The sequence below is a fragment of the Fulmarus glacialis genome, unplaced genomic scaffold (assembly GCF_000690835.1).
Source record: "Fulmarus glacialis isolate BGI_N327 unplaced genomic scaffold, ASM69083v1 scaffold35110, whole genome shotgun sequence".
In the NCBI taxonomy this organism is placed as follows: Eukaryota; Metazoa; Chordata; class Aves; order Procellariiformes; family Procellariidae; genus Fulmarus; species Fulmarus glacialis.
In genome coordinates, this window is record NW_009187723.1 from 11987 (window position 1) to 30432 (window position 18446).

General features: G+C 40.9%; 1 protein-coding gene across 1 annotated transcript; it reads left to right on the plus strand.

Moving 5' to 3' along the window:
- Positions 1-577: 577 nt before the first annotated feature.
- On the plus strand, positions 578-17946 carry LOC104075567 (contactin-associated protein-like 2; the record flags this gene model as incomplete). Its single annotated transcript, XM_009576114.1, has 3 exons — positions 578-808; positions 15934-16005; positions 17747-17946. Coding segments are annotated over 3 exons (503 nt in total), but the record flags the coding sequence as incomplete, so codon positions are not given.
- Positions 17947-18446: the final 500 nt, after the last annotated feature.

The window sequence follows — 18446 nt, forward strand, 5'->3', positions numbered from 1 at the left end:
AGGGGTGGATGGGCTCCTGCCACCTCTCACCGCTGCAGGAGAAGGAAGGAGGCTGGAGAGGGGTGGTTTTCCACCTCGGGCTAAAGGGATGCTTGATCGCCTGGCGAGGAGACAGGAGGGGGACAGGAGTGAACAAGAGTGGTCCCGGCCCACCGAGAGGGGTTAGAGGGCGACAGGCCAGGATGAAGGAAGGGGCATCTCTCGCAGCAGCACCTTCAGCTGGGAGGAAAGACCCTGGTGATGACTGTCCCTCTACCTTCTCTTTCGCCACCTCTTCTTGGGGAAAAGATTTTTTTTTTCCCCCTGGCCTTTTGTTCTCTGATGACTCCTTCATGCCAGCCTTTCATTTTAATGATAGCATAGCAGTGAAACCAAGTCACATCAAGGCCTGAAGGTTTCCAGCTTTAATGTGTAATGAAATGTAAAGAAACCTGGCAGGGTCTGACATGTTCTCAGTCTCCTGAGAGAGGGACTTGGGAACTGAGCTCTGGGAATCAAGTGTTCAGACCAGCTGTGCTTTCCAAAGCAATTAATTGTTTTGATTAATATTATTTTTTCCCTCCTTCATTTCCCATAGAAATTGGGAAGATTGACCAAGATATATATAAATACAACACTCCAGGATTCACTGGCTGCCTATCAAGAGTACAGTTCAACCAGATTGCTCCACTCAAAGCAGCTCTGAGACCTACCAACGCCTCCTCTCACGTCCACATCCAAGGAGAACTGGTGGAATCCAACTGCGGAGCATCTCCACTCACCATCCCACCAATGTCGGCTGCTACCGACCCGTGGCACTTAGACTCAGGTAAGCTGGGGTTCGTGCCACATTAGCTCAGTGGAGCAGTTCAGAGAAGAAATACACCCACCTTCCTCCGTAAGGAAAAATAAAACTGAGTGGATGTGATTGATAGATGACTGTAGGACTATAATCACATAGGAAATGCAGAGCTGGAATGACAGAGATTTGCTATCACTTCTAAATGCACTTACAGGGTATTTTCTTTGCCTTTTTTTTAATATTCTGTTTTATTTTTCTTTTCCTTAAGTCTTACACTGTTTGAATGTTGAGTTTTGACCTAGCTGGTGTGATAGCACTTTCTCTGTAGTATTGTGTATGTAGTCAGCAAAAGGTTGCAAGTACAGTAGCATTTCTTATGCTGTATTCTTAATAAGTGAGTATATTGTAGTGAGCTTCATACAAAAAAAGTAAATCTAATTTTAGGCATAAATACATTTATATAAAGTGCTGATTTGTTTTCTGAAATGTCTGCTTTCCTTAGGCCATGTTTAATGGGAAATCCCATTAGTCATGACAGCATTCATCTCATGCTGAAAATGCTGGAAAACCAAAACAATTTGCTGATCGCAGCAATCTCATCCTGCTTTGTGACTGACAATCTTTGAAAGTATACATTGTGCCTAACTTTAGAGGGTTTTTTTCTGTCTTGCTTCTTGAGTGTCAGGTAAATACTTTAAAAAAAAAATAAATCTGTTCCCTTTAGATTTGTAGGGTCAGGTGTACGTTGACCCCTCACTTGTGTTTTGTCCTCATTCTGATTTCACTTGTAGCGGTGTAAATCAGAACCTGTCCTGGCAGAGTTGATGGGTTTACAGTGGTATAAAATTAAAATACTAGAGGAAAAACTGGGTCCATAATAATTTTGATACCAATTAATCTTTGCCTATTGTGTTTGGGGATGCATCCGTCTGCCAGTTTTTATATGAGAGGGAACAGGTATATATGTCTGTCTTAGAAGTATGTGCCAAGGTCATACCTTTGGGTTTTGGATTTTTTTTCTTGCAATGTCAAGGAACTCCTTGCAGCATTTCCTTTCAGCTCTTCTTCAGCAGAGAAATAGGGCAGATGTTTGTAAGGAGAGGCAGATATTCTAGGGCTGAGGGTCCCAAGCATTGATAGAAGCAGTATCATGCTCTAGAACCTGTCACTCCCTCCTTGCTGCCATGCCATTGTAAGATTTCAGTACATCTCTTCCCTGTTTATAACATGCAATCTCCTGCTTGAATTTTTTCATCACAAATTAGTAGTCCCTTTCTTCTCTGAAATTATTAGGTCAGTTTGTACCTGAAGGTTATGTTCTGTGCTCCTCTTTCTATACAAGCACATTTCCTGAAGGATACCTCACTGGCTCATGTCTTTAAAAAGTGTGCCATGAACTTCTTGAGGATGCACTGCTGCTGTGAATCTTGTGCAGCTAATGGGTTTTGGTTGTTAATTTTGGTTGGTTTCTTTTTTCTACGCTTAATTCGACTGCAAGCTAGTAAAAGACTATGGCGGGATTTACTCAAGGTATTTGAACTGTTCCAAATAGCTCCTGATGTTAAAAGAAGGAGGTCCTGTTTGTCTTTGACATGTGCTACTACGCTTGTCCTTGTTGGCTCAGTCTTGTCTTGAAAACTTTTGCTGAGTTGATTCAACTTTGTTGACCTGACTGATTACAAATTTACATATTTTCTTCTGGATTAATTGTAATACTTGGTCATGGAGCCAGCATGAAGGGTATCAGGGAACATACAGCATGCAATTAGGTTGGCTCGAGCTGTCTGTTAACTTCTGCCCGGTAAAAAAAGTCTCATTGCTATAGGCAGACTTGACTGTTTCAAGTCATGACAGACAGAATGCAGGTGACCCACCTTCATTTTTGGTGATGATAAGCTTTAGTAAGACTGGGAGCTAGGGACCCCTCCTCTTGTCCTCTCCAGAGCTCCGCAGCAGTAGAGGGAAAAGATCATATTGCTTTAAAGACTTCTAGTGAGGGACTGCTGTACACTGAAGGGAGCAACAATGTCAGGTGAGTTACGGTAAAAAGAAATTTCACAGCACGGGAGTGGTGTTTCACCAGGGCAGGAGTGAAAGGACATTCAGATGTGGGTGAAAAATTCCTGACTTTCACTCTGGGTGACATTTCCATGATACAAAGAGGAGGTATCACAGCCACTCATTTATCGGTATCAGGTAAGAACAACTCTGTCTTTGTAAAAGTATCTCTGGTGGTCTGACACAGCTAGCTCTGTTTCAGTCTCAGGAAAAATATATACTGTAGACTGTGTAACCTTGCACACAGGTGATCTTGATGACTGGTAAATGAAAATGTTCGGGTTTAGTGTCACTTTGCATTATCAGATTGACAGTTTTCACTGAAGATTTTTTTATGTTTCCTAAACCCTACTAGAAGATTTTATAACACAAATTGTGTTGAAAGAGAAAATGGAAAAATCAGAGGTATAAGTAGTGGTTCCTGTTGGCTCCAGAGCTGGAATAGTCTCAGTACTCTCAGTGTGAATTTACTCCTTCACTAAACCAGCTGAAGGGGCGAAGACAAAAAGCTCTTTTGAAATTCACAGAAGCACTTGTAGTGGTGCTAAAGCAAAAACCACACACACTCTGCCACAAAGAAATGGTTGCAAAGAACGTGGCTTTGAAAGCAGCAGTTACTGTCTACAGGGTTTCTCATTTCAAACATGTTTTTATCGGTAATTTTTATTGTTATGTCACCTATTTCATTTTAAATAGATCTTAACAAAACATGAGAGTTGAGGATGGGTGGTTTGTAGTGAAAAGAAAAAATCAGGAAAAATTTTGTGGGAAGTATCATAGGGTTTAAATCTCATTCAGTGACATACTTCACACTCATCCCGATTCATAGTTTGAGTTAAGTGTAGATTTGTAGCTTTGCTTCTCAAATACTGTGGAATTGAACATTCAGGATTGAAAAATGTTGCAGGAGGGGATCAAAGATAAGTATCTAAATAGGACAGATACACCAGACAGCAAATGTAATGATCCTTTCACCTCTAAACTGCAGTGCTGGATCAGACCTTACGGATAATTACTAGATGTTAAGCAGGTTCTGCCTGACGGGTGACCTACATGGAATGTTTGCCTTAAACTCTTCTATGCAGTTACTGCATGGACACCTCCTGCTAGCTGCAAAACATTTTGGATGCCCTAACAGAGAGGCTAAAGGGAAGATCATAAAGACACACATCAGTCACTTGCAGTTGACCCTTAGAGGCAAGTTCAGGGATTTATCAATAAGAAAATTTGATTTGCTCCCCAGACAAATGGGCCATACAGCTTCTCGGTTCATTGTCTTGCACTTTCTGTTAGCCTTGAATTCACATGTATTTCACATTTACAGTATTAGTTCTTTTTAAATTTCTTTGTCATTGTAAAAATACCACTTCCCTCCCTCCCCACCCCTGGCTGGCATTTTGCCATGATACTGGGACATTATCTTAAAGCATTATCTTGTTCAGCTTGTGAGTATTCTTACAATGCATAGTCTTCTCATGTTGCTATGGTGATCCTTTCTTGGTGGTGATGAAGTGCAGGAATTCAACAAGTCATTCTTTTCTAGAAGGTGACTTTCTGGTGATTTAAAAAAGAAGTCAATAATCAAACCAAAGCAGATCATCTCTATAGTTCCCTTCCTGTGTTTTCCTCCCATCTGTATTATCTCAGTTCATGTCAGACAATCCAATTTGCCTCCATCAAAAGGAGTGTAGAAAGGAGGCAAAAAAGAGCCTGATCAATGACCATGTATTTAAAAATTACATGTCCTACCTTTACATGTGGTCTAAACACAGCAAATTACCTGTCTGGCATACATTTCAAAACAAAAGTTATAATTGCGTGCCTTTAAGTATATTAGCGTGTATTTTAATATCTGTTACTGTAGCATATGTTAAAAAAAAAAACCTAATCACCAAGGATTTTTTTAATGTGTCTCAGTTCAAATTAGCTAAGATGTATGTCACTGATAACTGACACCTTGCTCATTTTAGAGAAGCAAACAAAAGCCCAAACAGATGATTATTTTTGTAGTAAATAAACTCCCACACCTAAAATACCTTGTACTTAAAATCAGAAGATGCGTATTATTGGGGTGGGGTTGTTCAGTTTGTGGGTGTTTTTATCTAAGATAAAGGTTCTGCAGTTTACTAACAAAGTTTCGCTTCCAAACTTTTCTTATTTATATAAAAAGGATAAAAGAAACCTACTATATGTATGTACCTCTCCATTTTTAGGTAAAATGTGCTCCAGCTTGCCAAACTACCCAATCTTGAATTTAGTAAGAGCAAGAGATACCAGAAGAGGCAAGGTACATACAACAGTTGACAAACCATGCTTTAGCACCTCTGAGCTGCCATGGCACTATGTAGCTGCAAAATGCATTTGTTCAGAATGGCATCTAGAGTATTTAACGCGGGATTTAGTTAAACCCATATTAGCTTCAACATATTAAGAATTAAATGGAGCAGGATTAAATGCTATGTCTGCAATGTTTTTCCAAGTGGTGTGACATTTTTCTGACTGTACATATTTAAACCCTAAAAGCTCTTTGTATTTGTAGAAGGTGAAAGGCCTTGCCTTTTAAGAATCAACAGCTTACTTTGAAACCTATATTGAGCATGTCTGGTAAAAACATTGTATGAAGACATGCACCGCTGTCATCAAGATTAAAATGGCTGCCTGCAGGATTAGCTCCCTTTTTGTAACAAATTCATCCCTCTTCCTTTAACAAGTGATGGCAGGAGAAGAGAGTGGGAGGGCTGAATACTGGCCATATGATCCACGCTCACCTAATTGGCCAACTAATTATCTTTGTCAAGCAAAAGATAGCAGTTGATTTCTGGACTAAGAAAAAGTGTCACTCGTGTCACTGGTGACAATGCTGAAGGTCACCTTCTGGATTCAGATGCCATCGGTTGGGTTGCCATCCTGCCCTCTGACCACAGGTACCCACATCTCAGAGGGCAGAGCGGCAGCATCTGAGGAGAAGCTGTGTCAGACGTGCACGGGTACGGATGTGGCTACGGAGATGCGAAATAGCTCTCGCCCTTGTCAAGGGCTTGTTACAAATGACACAGTGGGAAGGAAGGATCAAAGGTGTTACTTGCTGGAGGGTGGCGATTCAGCCTTCAAAATGGTCTTAGGTTACAAACATATGAACAAAACGGTCATCTTCTGGCCACAGACATTAAAAGAGTCCTGTATGCATCAGTGAATCCAACAGCAGGAGGATTAAAGCCAATGATAACGTGTGACGCAGCACTCATTCTCTCCTCCAAAGGACGTCAGGGGAGCAGGGTCACTTCTCACAGGCTTCCTGCAAGGGGCAAACAAGTCCAGGCAGGAAGGATGGATGAGGTGCACCGCTTTTGTTCATGATGCAGTCTTACGCATCTAAATTTGATCTCCTAGGTGTTAGCAAAATTAGAAATGGATGTGAAGGCAATTGCTAGAATAAAATGATGGTCCTCCTTTTTCAAGCATAGCAAACAGGATTAGTTACCTGTACTGCAATCAGAGAATTATGCCAGATTCTCTCTTTGAAGTTATTGATCACTCGAGGTGGTGGTTTTTTTTTTTTTAATTAACATGGCATGTAAACATTGGGAGGCTCTTTGTCTCCCAGTAAGCTAGTTTAATATTTATACTCCCTATACAAGAGACGGAAGATGCACTTGCAACCTGCCTTGCAGGCTAACAGATTCTTCCACTGCCAGATTTTGGTGCATTTCTGTGATCAAGTTTCCTCTGCTGAGAGTGACCAGCATTCATCCCCAATTCTCCCAATACAAATATTGTCTCAGAAGTCCATGGTCTTGACCTGAGTTGTTTTCAAACAGGAAGGTGGCATTTTTTTCAGATAGTAGGGGATTAAGTCTAGCAGAAACTCATAGCTCAGTTTCTAAGCACCAAGTGTTTTTTGCAAGCAAGAAGGTAAGTGTTAAACATTGACATGCAACAGTTTCTATTTTTCTCTTCCCCATCCAGCAGGGAAGAGCATCTGTCTGAAAATTTGGCACAATCAGTGTTTCATCCTTAAAGGGCTTAATTATGGTGCTTGAATTACTGTAAATCTCTCTATTGATTGGGAATAAAAATGCCTCCCTCAGTCTCATCTAGTTCCTTCACACAATTATGCATAGCTTTCTCTTGTCGTTAAGAATATATAATTTCAATGTGAAATTTCTGACGCTCTGTCTAGTGTATCAGACAGCTGACAGACTGCCAAGCTTGTAAATTCTTCTGGCATTCATTGAGAGACCAGCATTGTAGCTATTTCATAAGCACTGATTTGAATGTTAATGCTTCTACCTAACGTCAAGACAAGAAGGTGATAATACTAAAAAGAGAGTGTTTTCCATCCTCTGCAAAGACTGTATTTTTTCCACAAGTACTAACTTTAACTAGGAACATAGGGATGGCATAAATTAGGAAAAAAATGGAGTAGGGAGGGAAGCATTTAGGTGCCTGAGCACTTCATGTGACTGCCTTCTTTTTCCTTTACTTAGGCTGAAAAGCATTTCAGTTCCTGTGTAAGATGTTATTTTAGATTACAGTCAGGTAATTACAGCTATTAAAGTTTATTTCAGATTTAAACTCTCCAGTCTGACCCATTCCTCATCCCCAATCCAAGCCTCTTTTTTCATAAGGGGATGAACGCTAAAAGTGCAGAACCTGATCTTGTTCCTATTCTGGCTGTGAGAAGCCCTTTCTTCCAATGACCTCAATTAAGAGAGTCCATCATTTTTTTTTCTCCTTTTTTGTAGCTGTCATAAGTTTACAGGCTTGTTTGGTATTCTTGTTCGCTGGGTTGGATTTTTATTTTTGGTTTTTTGTTTCTTTCAAGTATTCCCTGTGGGTCCATTTTCAGCGATTAGCTATATACAGCTAGGCTTTGATCAGCACTTAACTCTACTGTTCCTTTGAGAGCACTGAAGCGTTTCATATTCTACATTAATTATAAAAGGAAGTATTTGTTTGTCTTCCTTAACAGGTGAAATGTAAGCACTGCTCATAAAATTTTCATGAAAGTGATAGCTTAGGCCGGCATGACTAATACACTAGCAGTTCTTGTCTGGAGTCGTAGTGAGACCCAGGGTCGGACAGACGTTACTACCAGGAATTAAAAGACAGATGAGTTTAGGTCTTTGATGAATGGGGCTGCTCTAATGTGCTGCAAATCAATTGGAAATTTGGCAGAGCCAGAGTAGTTCAAAATACTACTTCTGAGACAGAACTTGCTGAAGTTCAAACTGCAGATAAACACAATCCAAAAGTGATCCTAAATGTCTGCTCCACTTTTAAAATAAGGAAGGAAATTCTGTAGTATACAGGTACTAGTTACTAAATTTAAAAAGTGTTTCGGTCTTGGGTTCCCACTACTTTGTACAATTACTTGCTTGCGTGCAAAAGAAAGTGTAAAAGTTACTACTGGGAAAGTACAAAGGGGGAAGCAGGGTAGAATCACCTAACCCGTCCCAACAGACAGTGCAGGAATGTTTTCCTTTTTCGTATTTCATCCAGGACTGATTTTGGGGAGTTTAAGCTGCAAGGATCGGTCTCCTAATAAGACACAAGTTTTTCTGTCCCTTTGCTAGGAAGATTGCTTTTTAAGACCAAAAGAAAATATTGTACTGTCCTCTCGGACAAGCCATTCATAAAACTCCATTTCATCCTCTGCTTAAGAGTATGGACAACAAAGTTCGCCTGCAGAAGGGAATTAAAGGACTGATAACACAGCCAATCCAGAAACAACTAGCTTGACTGATTGGGTTTTCGACTCTGGTGTCTAGTGGTGACAATTTGCATTGATCCAGTTCATTGACCACGAAGCGTTCAGTGAATTTTCCCCCAATGCTGCCATTGTTCATTGTTGGCATTTCCATTGTTCACTCCAAAATTCATGCTTTTTTTAATAGAAACATCCAACTACTCTTTCTTCTATAATCCCCACTTACTTTCCCACACTGTTCCAGGCATTTGCATACAGAAGGGCTGTTCAGAGGACAATGTTTCTATTAAGCCATCATTTCAGAGGATTTTTTAATTTATACTCATTTCACATTGGAATAAAAAGACATTATTGGAGAGACTTCACACCAAAAATGTAAAAACAGAGGTTTTGTGTTTTCCGTCATCTCTGTGCCTGTGTCTCTCTCTCAGCAGAACTCACCAGTAGCTGCCAGTAAAAACACTCGAGATTCAGTGAAAAATTCTTAGGAAAAAAAGAAAAATGCCACCCTTCAAAATGTTTTTGATCTAACAGAACGTATCTGACAAAGCTTAGTTTAAATAATTGGTCCAAATAGCACTAATGTGTTGGAGGACTTTTTTGTCATTTATGAAGGTTTTTTTCTGGTTTTGTTTCCTCCCTATCCCCACCAGCCAAGAAGGTTGCAAAGGATTGAAGAAATTAGTGGATTTTGATCCAATGTTGAGAATTTCATCTTCCATATAATTTGCATTATTGGCGACAGAGAGAAGAAGATGACATTTTTAAAGTGAAAAGCCCTAATTTTTCCTCTAAGCTGCATGTCTATTCTGGTAATTTCAGAATTGCTATATGGGTGTACTTTCTTCCAATATCCTGTAACTCACACCAAAAAAATTAAGTCTGTGACTGTGAAGACTTCTATTTCCATAAAGACAGAAAAATAGTTCATATTAGGGATATACTTGTAACCCTCTAACACTACAGTTGAGGCATCACTAAAAATTCAGGGAGTAATGATTGAACCCATATAGCATGCTAAAACAAAAATGACCTTTTACAAACAATATGGTTAGTAGTATCTTTTAAATATTTTGTGGTTGGGTAAGTGTGGGTAATTTTTTTTAAACTTGGAAGCGTTTAATATTAAAAATAACTTCAGCTAAATTCTAAGTTCTATACTTAAGCTGATGTCAGTGGGACTTTAAGTAAACTCTATTAACATAGTTTAATGCTAAACAGTTCTCCCTCAGAATCTGCTCTCAAATGCCTAGAAAAGCAAGAGTAGGGGTAGTTTTCCTCCTTTCTCTGTTTTCAGCTTGGAGAAGTAGGAAAAAAAATAGATGTATTAATTTAAAAAAAAAAAAGATAGGAACTTTCAATACAAAATTTGCCCTGGCAGCATAAAAAGACACAGCATTTTTAACACTGCTTCAAATTTTTTTCTTCTTTTTCGGAATTGCTGAAGTTTACTTGTCATGGGAGCTCTTCACAGAGCCACACTCAGGAGGAGAGCGGTGGGTGGGATGGGCATGGGCAGTGGGATGAGCAAGAAAGGCCGACTGGAATCTATGGGCTGTGATGTTCACCTTTGATGTAGGGCTGTGTAATGGAGTTGTTTACTCGTGCTCTGTCATTTCTATGCGTGTGTTTAGAGCTTCTCTTGTAATCCAGTCCCTTCAGGAAGGGGAATGCGACTGTGACTGCACATTAGTTTCTGCTATCAAGAGTCAAGCAATTAGTTTCTGTACTTACGTCTGTAATAAGGAGTGCTCTGTAATTTCAAACCGTAGCAGTACAGTCTCACCTGACCGGCAGAGTTGACATAATTTGACAAAACGCAGCCAGAGAGCTTGCTTTTGTTTTCCTCTGTGTTATGGTCCTGTAGAGAAATGTGTTACTGAATGGATCTAGTGTCCAACACTTTCTCAAAATCCTAAGGCGTCAGTGAGTGTTTGCTCTCTTTGCAAGCTCAATTCCTGGATGCCTGGCTGCAAAACATAATTAGGAAGAAGGAGTGGTAGTTCACATCTTTGCTTTTATTTTGTTCTCTCACTGTTCTACTTTTAATCAATGTCTTGATTCCTGGGGGGTTTGTATACCTTGTGATCACCAGATCACAAGTTGTTCTGGTTGCTTCTCTAGTTCGTATTTATGTGAAAACCAGCTGGTCTCAATAATGGGAGAATACCTCTCAAAATTGTGGACATCTGTAAAGCTGAAGGTCACAGCAGCCTTGCAACATGTGTTCGTTGTAGGCTGAACAAACTCAATTTCCAGCATTTCACAGGTTTCATCCATTGTTTGTTTTAGACCTGTGATCACTCCCATCCTTCCTTTTTTGGAGCAAATCTAAAGTGTATCTTCCTTTGTAGTGTGGTGTATTTTAGCTAAGACTTGCCCACTCAGTAAACAAGTTCAGTTAAAAAAATTGCTTCCCACAGCTTATATGTAACACTCCTGGTAGTGTATGTCAAAATGAGATTTGCCATTTACTTTGTGCTTCTCAGTACTGCTCTCTAGATGAAAAGTCTCCCCGTTTGGTTTTGGTTTTCCCCTTGCCTTTCCTGAATAGCCTTTTGCTCATTTCTCTGCCCACACCCACTTTCTGGCCCACTTTTCTACTTTAACAGGGTAATTTTGCATTTCAATTTTGTGATTTTGCAAAAGGCTTTTATGTGGGATCCATTGTAAAAACTCTCCCTCTGAAATTGAGAGATGCAAAATCACGCCTACTATAATGAAGCAAAATTATCATCCACTCTGTTAAATCAACCACATCTGTCATCTTTAACATCTAATCTTAATTATGGTCTGTTTATCCAGTCTCATCTCCCCTTTCCCGTCAGTGAGTGCTGCTGTATTACAGCTGGCTGTGGCAATGACCATGCTGAGCATGCCGGATGATGGTGGGTCTCCTACTGCATTTTTGTGGTCATCTAAAATTTCAAGTGTCATTAAAATGATGGCCAAAACATGGATTTTGCCTGCAGTCAGTCTTTAATCACCCTTTTAGGTGCTGCAAAGTTCCTTTAACCCCATTTACCCTGAGACTAGTAACAGAAAGTTGAAAAGTGCAAAACATAAGTTCAAACTCTGTAGATTTACTCTATGGTTATTGAAACTATGGCCTTGTAAACAGCAGCCCATGAAAGAAAGAGAAAGCAAAGTATGCTGTGTCCTTTTACGTAAGTTAGCTTCAGGATGATCATGTTTGAAGCAAACTCAATGGCCTGCTGTGGGAAGACGGGGTGCGAAGAACAGCATTGCCCACCTTGGATTCTGGAAGGGAACCAGATGAAGTGATGTTCGTAAGACACAGATGAGCTTAGCATTTCCTGGTACAGTTCAATCCGTCCCTACACTAGCTGTAGGTTTTAGGAAGATGACTTTGGTGTATCCTGACAGCACACCGATGCCACAGTTGCATGAGCAGAGGATTTCAGGGAAGTGGCAGCACGTCTCTTGGGCCAATATGTAACTGTTTTCCAGGGCAAATTAAAAGCTCTTTGCTCTGTTCTTTGTATTTTGACTCACACAAGTGAGACCCTGGCTGCTCAGAGAAACCTAGGAAAAATTAAGGAAAAGCTCCCAAGGTAAGGAAACCTTTCCGGTACAGTCCCCAAACTAGATGGGAATCAGCTGTTCGAAAGCAACCTTTGTAGACCAGGTAATAAAGGAGAACTGAATAGTCCTATTCATGGCCTCAGCTAACAATTAGGTAGCACAGTACGTAGACCAAAACTCCTGCAGTATCCTCCCCACACCCACCATATATTACATTCACCATCCACTTGCTGTCCACAGGGGCTTTGCAGGGTGACTACATAGAGTAACTGCAGCTCCGTGGCACCTATTTGCTGTGGGCAAGTCATGGTTTGAAGCTGTCGAGGTACAAGTATCGGGCATTGCGAAAGGGCTTGCTGAGACATGTGCTTAGAATTAATGTCACAGTGATAATGGAAGGATCTGAACAGGAAAAAGGTGTTCCCAGCTGCGACAGAGAAATGAAGGCACACATTTGTCTTATTAGCAACTCACTATGTACTTCATCTGCATATTATAGCCATGCGAGCTAGTTATTATACCACTGTGATTTAGATACCCATGAAACACGAGAGTCAGTAGTAACAATACTAATTTTGCCTGGCCAGTCATTTTAAAACATTTTGGGAGTTACTCTTTACAACCTGTGAATGGGACTCTATAGTCTTCTGTGCTTTTACCAGAGCATCAGTATTACTGTTGCCCCTTTGTCAGCCTGGTCTAATGTATTCTTTCCTTGTTTAGTTCCAGAATTTCAGCAGCAATGGAAGAAAGAATCTCATTAGTTGTCTTCTTGACAAAGTTGCTTAATATTGCCAAGGAATGTGACCGTAGTAAGGTCAGAGATGAATGATCACATGCCTGAATGACATAACTGCTATCTGAAATACCTGCAGTTGGTGTCTGTTGGTGACAGTACTCTGTTGTCAAGCTCACCGTAGTGGGTCAAGGAATGTGCCCTCATACGTCCTCTTCTGCCTAATTGCTGTGGCAGGAGGTACCCTTTTGCAGTTCTTAGAGCCGTGGTCTGTAGCTGTTTCTGATCATTTGAGAAGCTACTGCTGTCCAGAAGAATTTTAAGGAAACTTCCACCTAAAAAAGAAGATAGTAATGAGTTCTTTTCTTCCTCCTCTATCTATCTGTAGTAATACATTCAGTAAAAAACTGGTATAGACACTTCTGCAGCAAAAGGTATTCCGTAATCCCACATTTGGCTGAAATTTTAGATATAATTTTTCAGTCCCAAAAAAACCCCATAATATAAAAGCAGGTCTCCTGCTGACACAAGAGTAACAGAACAGGAATTCATGAATTATGGTGATAATATCTGCCAACACTGCCGTAGGTGCTTTAAGAAAAGATTCATGAGTGTCTAAGCTCGTTTTTTACTACAGCACTCCTAGTTCTCCAGCAGTTGCAGCAGGCACAATATATGCTATGTACAATCCAATCTGATGGTGAACTCTTGTTGAAATAAGTTGTCCCCTGCCCCCGGACACATGTTCCTATTTCCTCTTTGTCAGAGATTAGAGTCTCAGAGTGAGACACGTCTGCTTGTTGATCCAATGGACATCTCTTCTGAGTGTGTATGATGACTAGATGCAATGGAAAGCAGCATTGGATGGAGGCATCAGGGCCAGTTCTAGAAGCGGCTCTCAGACAAGATGGAGGATGTAGCTTCACGTCATGCTTCATGTTCTTCATTATCCTGTGGTGTGCTTCAGTGGCTGTTGAACATCATAAGCTGTGGTCTTCCATCTGCCAGGAATCTGTTGTAGCGTAACTGTTGTGATGTGGCAGCTCGGGAGGGATCATGCTGCCATGAACAGCAGCTGTCCTCTTTCTTCACACTTCACTAGTGCTGTGGTCCTCGAAACAACCTTTTAAAAGAAAATAAAATATACTACTCAGTTGTGAGGGAAGGGGGAACTGTGACCATCACTGATTTTAAGATTTCTTGTGTGGGAACACAGGAGAGCAATTCCAAACCAAGTGGCAAGTGGTAGGACTTGTTAACTGCCTATGGTGCTGCTCCTATGGCAAGGGGCCTCCTTTTGGGTTAGAATGGCAATTTCCTTGCAATTTGGCAAATTGATGCTTTTCTACATAGTGTTATTTGGCTTTAGGATTTTCCTTGAGGTGCAGGGAGGGTAGGTTTAAAGTTAGGGTTTATTTTCCCACTGCCAGCCCTTCCCTTTCAGCGCTGCAAGGATAATATTATGGACCCTGTGCCAAAATGTCTCTGCAGGAAACATTCATAGTCCTGCACAGTAAGGTTCTTTGGAGCAAAATTCACTGATACGGAATCAAGTATTTATTTATCTTTTACATTTTTTAGCCTGGTTTGTTTCAGAGAGATGCAGAAATGCTTTTTTCAGAAGCCAGAGCACCAACAAATGTCAAAGGCACAAGTGCTGCTGGCAAAAACTGCTGGCCAGGCCCGCTCCACTGAGCCCTGAGAAATGCTTTCTTGGTGACCAGCCAAAAACCAGCTGCTCAACACACAGCTGGTTCGACTCTCTCCCAAAGTAGGCACACAGAAGGCTACTCTAGCCCCAAACCTCTTTTCAGGCCACGTGGCGAGCTGAAGCCATTCATTCTTTTGTGCAGCTGCTTTATGATACAAAAGGAACTTTATTATGGATTTTACTCCATGCTAACAGAAAGCCAGTTGAATTCCGTTAGCCAGTTTTTGGGTATAGTGAATGCATCACTGGCCTGTAAAGGCAACTGATTACTTTAATACAATCACCTAATCCATCAAGCAAGGAAAATACAGCTGGGTTTTAAATACTGACCTAAGAAGTAATTCATATCTTTGATTATTTTAACTGTCTCCGGTTAAATACTTTTAACAACATTTTCTCTGTTTCAAAAACAATGCCATAGTCCAGTGGCAAAGAAGGGAATGATTGCAACCTTGGGCTTGCTTAGTCACTGCAGTGTCTAGTAGCTATGTCCGACTATAAAGAAAATGTTGATGATAGGTTTAATTTATGAGATTGCCTTTGAAAAGCCTCTGTGATGTTTTCTGGAGGTTAAAACCAAGACCACCATCCAAATTCTACTTTAAACCTGTACTGATTCCTTCATCCAGCTCTGCCGCAAGGAGTCTCTCCTTTTTAGGTCACTGGCAGGTGAGCGCTGGTACATCTGGCTGTGTCTCCTCTCCTCACCTATCTGCTGGAGGCTCTCCTCTCCCACGGGCTCTCCTGTCTGCCATGCCTCAGCTCCTCCAATTCACAGTCTTGCATCTTGGCTCCAAAGCACCTCCAGCAGCAGCTAAGCTGCGACATTGGGCTTTCTCCTAGTGTAGCAAAGGTGCTGGCACGTGCTTCTTTGGGTAACCTCTCTACAGCTCAGAAAATTCAGCCCCTCACTTACCTTAGACTGTGCAGCAGCAAAAGGGATGGCAGTTTTTCTTTGAAAGAGCTTGCAGCTGTACCCAATGGTGGTCATTAAATCCTCGAAACTTCTGAAGCCTTTCATGGATAGCAGTGACAAAAGGCAAAAATCTCTGTAATAATATGTACGATCACACACATTTGAAAGAAGAGGTTTTGTTTGGTTTTGTGCTAAAGAAACTTACTGAATTTGTGTTAGTAGAGTAACAAAATTACTTCCTGTATTAACAGCAATGCTTACTGAGAGTACCTCCTTTATTTTAATTTTATTTTTGTTAAGAGGAGGAAGCAAGAAGTTCTGAGGGATTAGATTTTTTTTTTTCTTCTTCTTTAGATAAATATCTAGGGATCACAGTTTTCTTTAAATTGTATCTGAGGATGTTGGATGTATTTCTGAACTACTATGTGAAGTTTCACTGCTATTACAACATGAATCTTTAATTCCCTATTTACAGCCAGTGCTGATTTCCCATACAACGGTCAAGCTATAGGAGATGGAGTTAACAGAAACTCTGCCATTATTGGAGGTAGGAAAAATGTCTACTTTTCTAAGATACTTTGCTGTATGACTGTGACAGCTGAATTGCAGTTGGTAACATATTCAAGCTATTTGCTAAGAGCTGACTATGTGGGAAAACTACACCTGAACGAAGTTTGTGTAAGAAATTTGTGTAAGTCCATTCAGGCACGTGAAATGGTGAAATGCTTTGTTCTCACTTAGTTTGTCCCCTCAGATTCAGTTTTAACCAAGTCAAAATACTGATATTCATAATCCACATATTAAACATCCATGTGGGGAGCTACTTTGCAGTAGTTAATTATGTTAATGGAGTAATTAATTTATATGAAATGGCAAGGACACTTTTCCAGTTACAGCAGACTCAGCATAAATCTATGTCAAACACTGTTTGCTCCACCCTTGACAAAAATCCCTCGTGATCCTGCCTTGCTTTTTAGGGGCCAAGTTCTGCTATAACTTATGTGCCGGAGACTCCCATTCAGTGTGATAGGTGATGTTAAGTAATACCAGAATTGGAATTTGAATTAGCATTCCATTGAAGATATTCTGGCCAGCTGCCTCCAGAAACAAGGATCCTGATTAATTTTATGCACATATGCAATTTTCCCTGGCCTGTCCTGTAGTATGGAAGTGTTGCACCATAACTCTTCTGGGAGAACTTTGCCACTGCATCAAATTCTGAAGGCAAATAAAAAAAAGATCAGCCTAATACCTTTCAGTCAGTTCTAAATTCATATAAAATGACATACTGGTGTGGTTTTTGTCATGTAAAACAACATGAGTATAGAAGTACATGCAATCTAATGGAATTTCTTGTTTCTTTTCCCTGGCCCCCTCAAGGGTCTATGTTTCCATATCCAGGTTTAGATTAGTTGCTTTAGTTTTGATTTGCTATGTTATTTTTCCTTTTTAATTTATATTTTTATTACTACTTAAAATTTTTCCTTAATACTTTGAAACCTTACAATACTAGAAGGATAGCATTGCATTCATCAGAAAAATTCAGGCCACACCAGTTAACGAAAGTGGCATAGCATAATTCTGGCTGATTACAAGATTTTTTTAACCTGAGAATTGTATAATGTCTTCATCCTGGAAAATCCTCACGCCTGTAGAGAAGGGCCAAAAAAGGAACAGAGCTGTTTTAGCACATAGTTACCTATGCCTAAGAGGGTAAGATATATGAGACTTCTCCATAATAGGGCTGAACCCAAATAGACCATTGCAGGGGGAGCAATTAAGGATAGGTCTGATAATAAAGCAGTTACATCTGTAATTATGTGGAGCCAGTGCCTAGTGGGTGGAGTGAGCCGAGCCAATTTTCGAGGACATATTGAGGGGCTATGATAGTCTATGATAGATCTATACGGCCATTGACTGGAAAGTATACATCGGTGACTCCATCCTCAAAGCTGTCCAGGCAGTGACATGTCACATTTCACCCCCGTGTTTTGGGAGCACTTGGCACCCTCTGCCTCACGGTCAGCAAAGCTCACCTCTGTAAGTAGGTATTAACGTTGAAGTTTACCTACAGGATGAAAGTCACTAGCAGACTCCACTCTTGTGTGACATTTTGTATATAGTGAAAACTATATATAAATGTTAGAGTAGTGGAAACCAAGCAACTGTGGTGATATTTAACTGCCCAGGTAGCTTCGGCTCAGCTCGGAGGAGTTGTGGGATCCTTTCTTGGTGTCAAAATCTGTTGTTCTCCTCACTGGTGGCATCTTTTCCTTCCTCCTCTGTAGGCGTCATCGCAGTGGTGATCTTCACCATCCTCTGCACCTTGGTGTTCCTGATCCGCTACATGTTTCGCCACAAGGGAACCTACCACACCAATGAGGCCAAAGGGGCAGAGTCAGCCGAGAGCGCCGACGCCGCCATCATGAACAACGACCCGAACTTCACGGAGACCATCGACGAGAGCAAGAAGGAATGGCTTATCTAAGCCCATGGGGACGGGGCCTGGGGTGGGATACGAGCTGGGCCAGGGTGGGACTGGGATGACTCTTGCAGTGGGAAGACAACACTCTGCATCGGACGCTTGAGCACACGTACGGTAAAAAGATCAGCACAACTGGAGGAGCAACTGACAGGAAAATACCACTGAGACTGGAGGAAAAAAGTATCTCAAGCATTTCAGAAAAAATACTTTTTAATGTTTATTTACAGCAAATTGCCCCTTCTGTAGCCAAACAACTACAACAAAGAGCAATTTTGCAGCTTCAGCATTGGTTAAACTTTTCAGTAATACCTGTCTATTTCTCTGTGTGTTTAGAGGTGTTCTGGATACCCGCGACGAGAAATGGGGCTGGTTTTTTACATTTTTTAAAAGCTGTTTAAAACGTGGGTAGTTCTGTCCTGAGAACAAGTGGCAGACCTTTCTTCCCGGCATTGTGTTCCTTCATGGCTGGCCACTTCCCCACAGGCTGCCCTGAGCCCCGCACC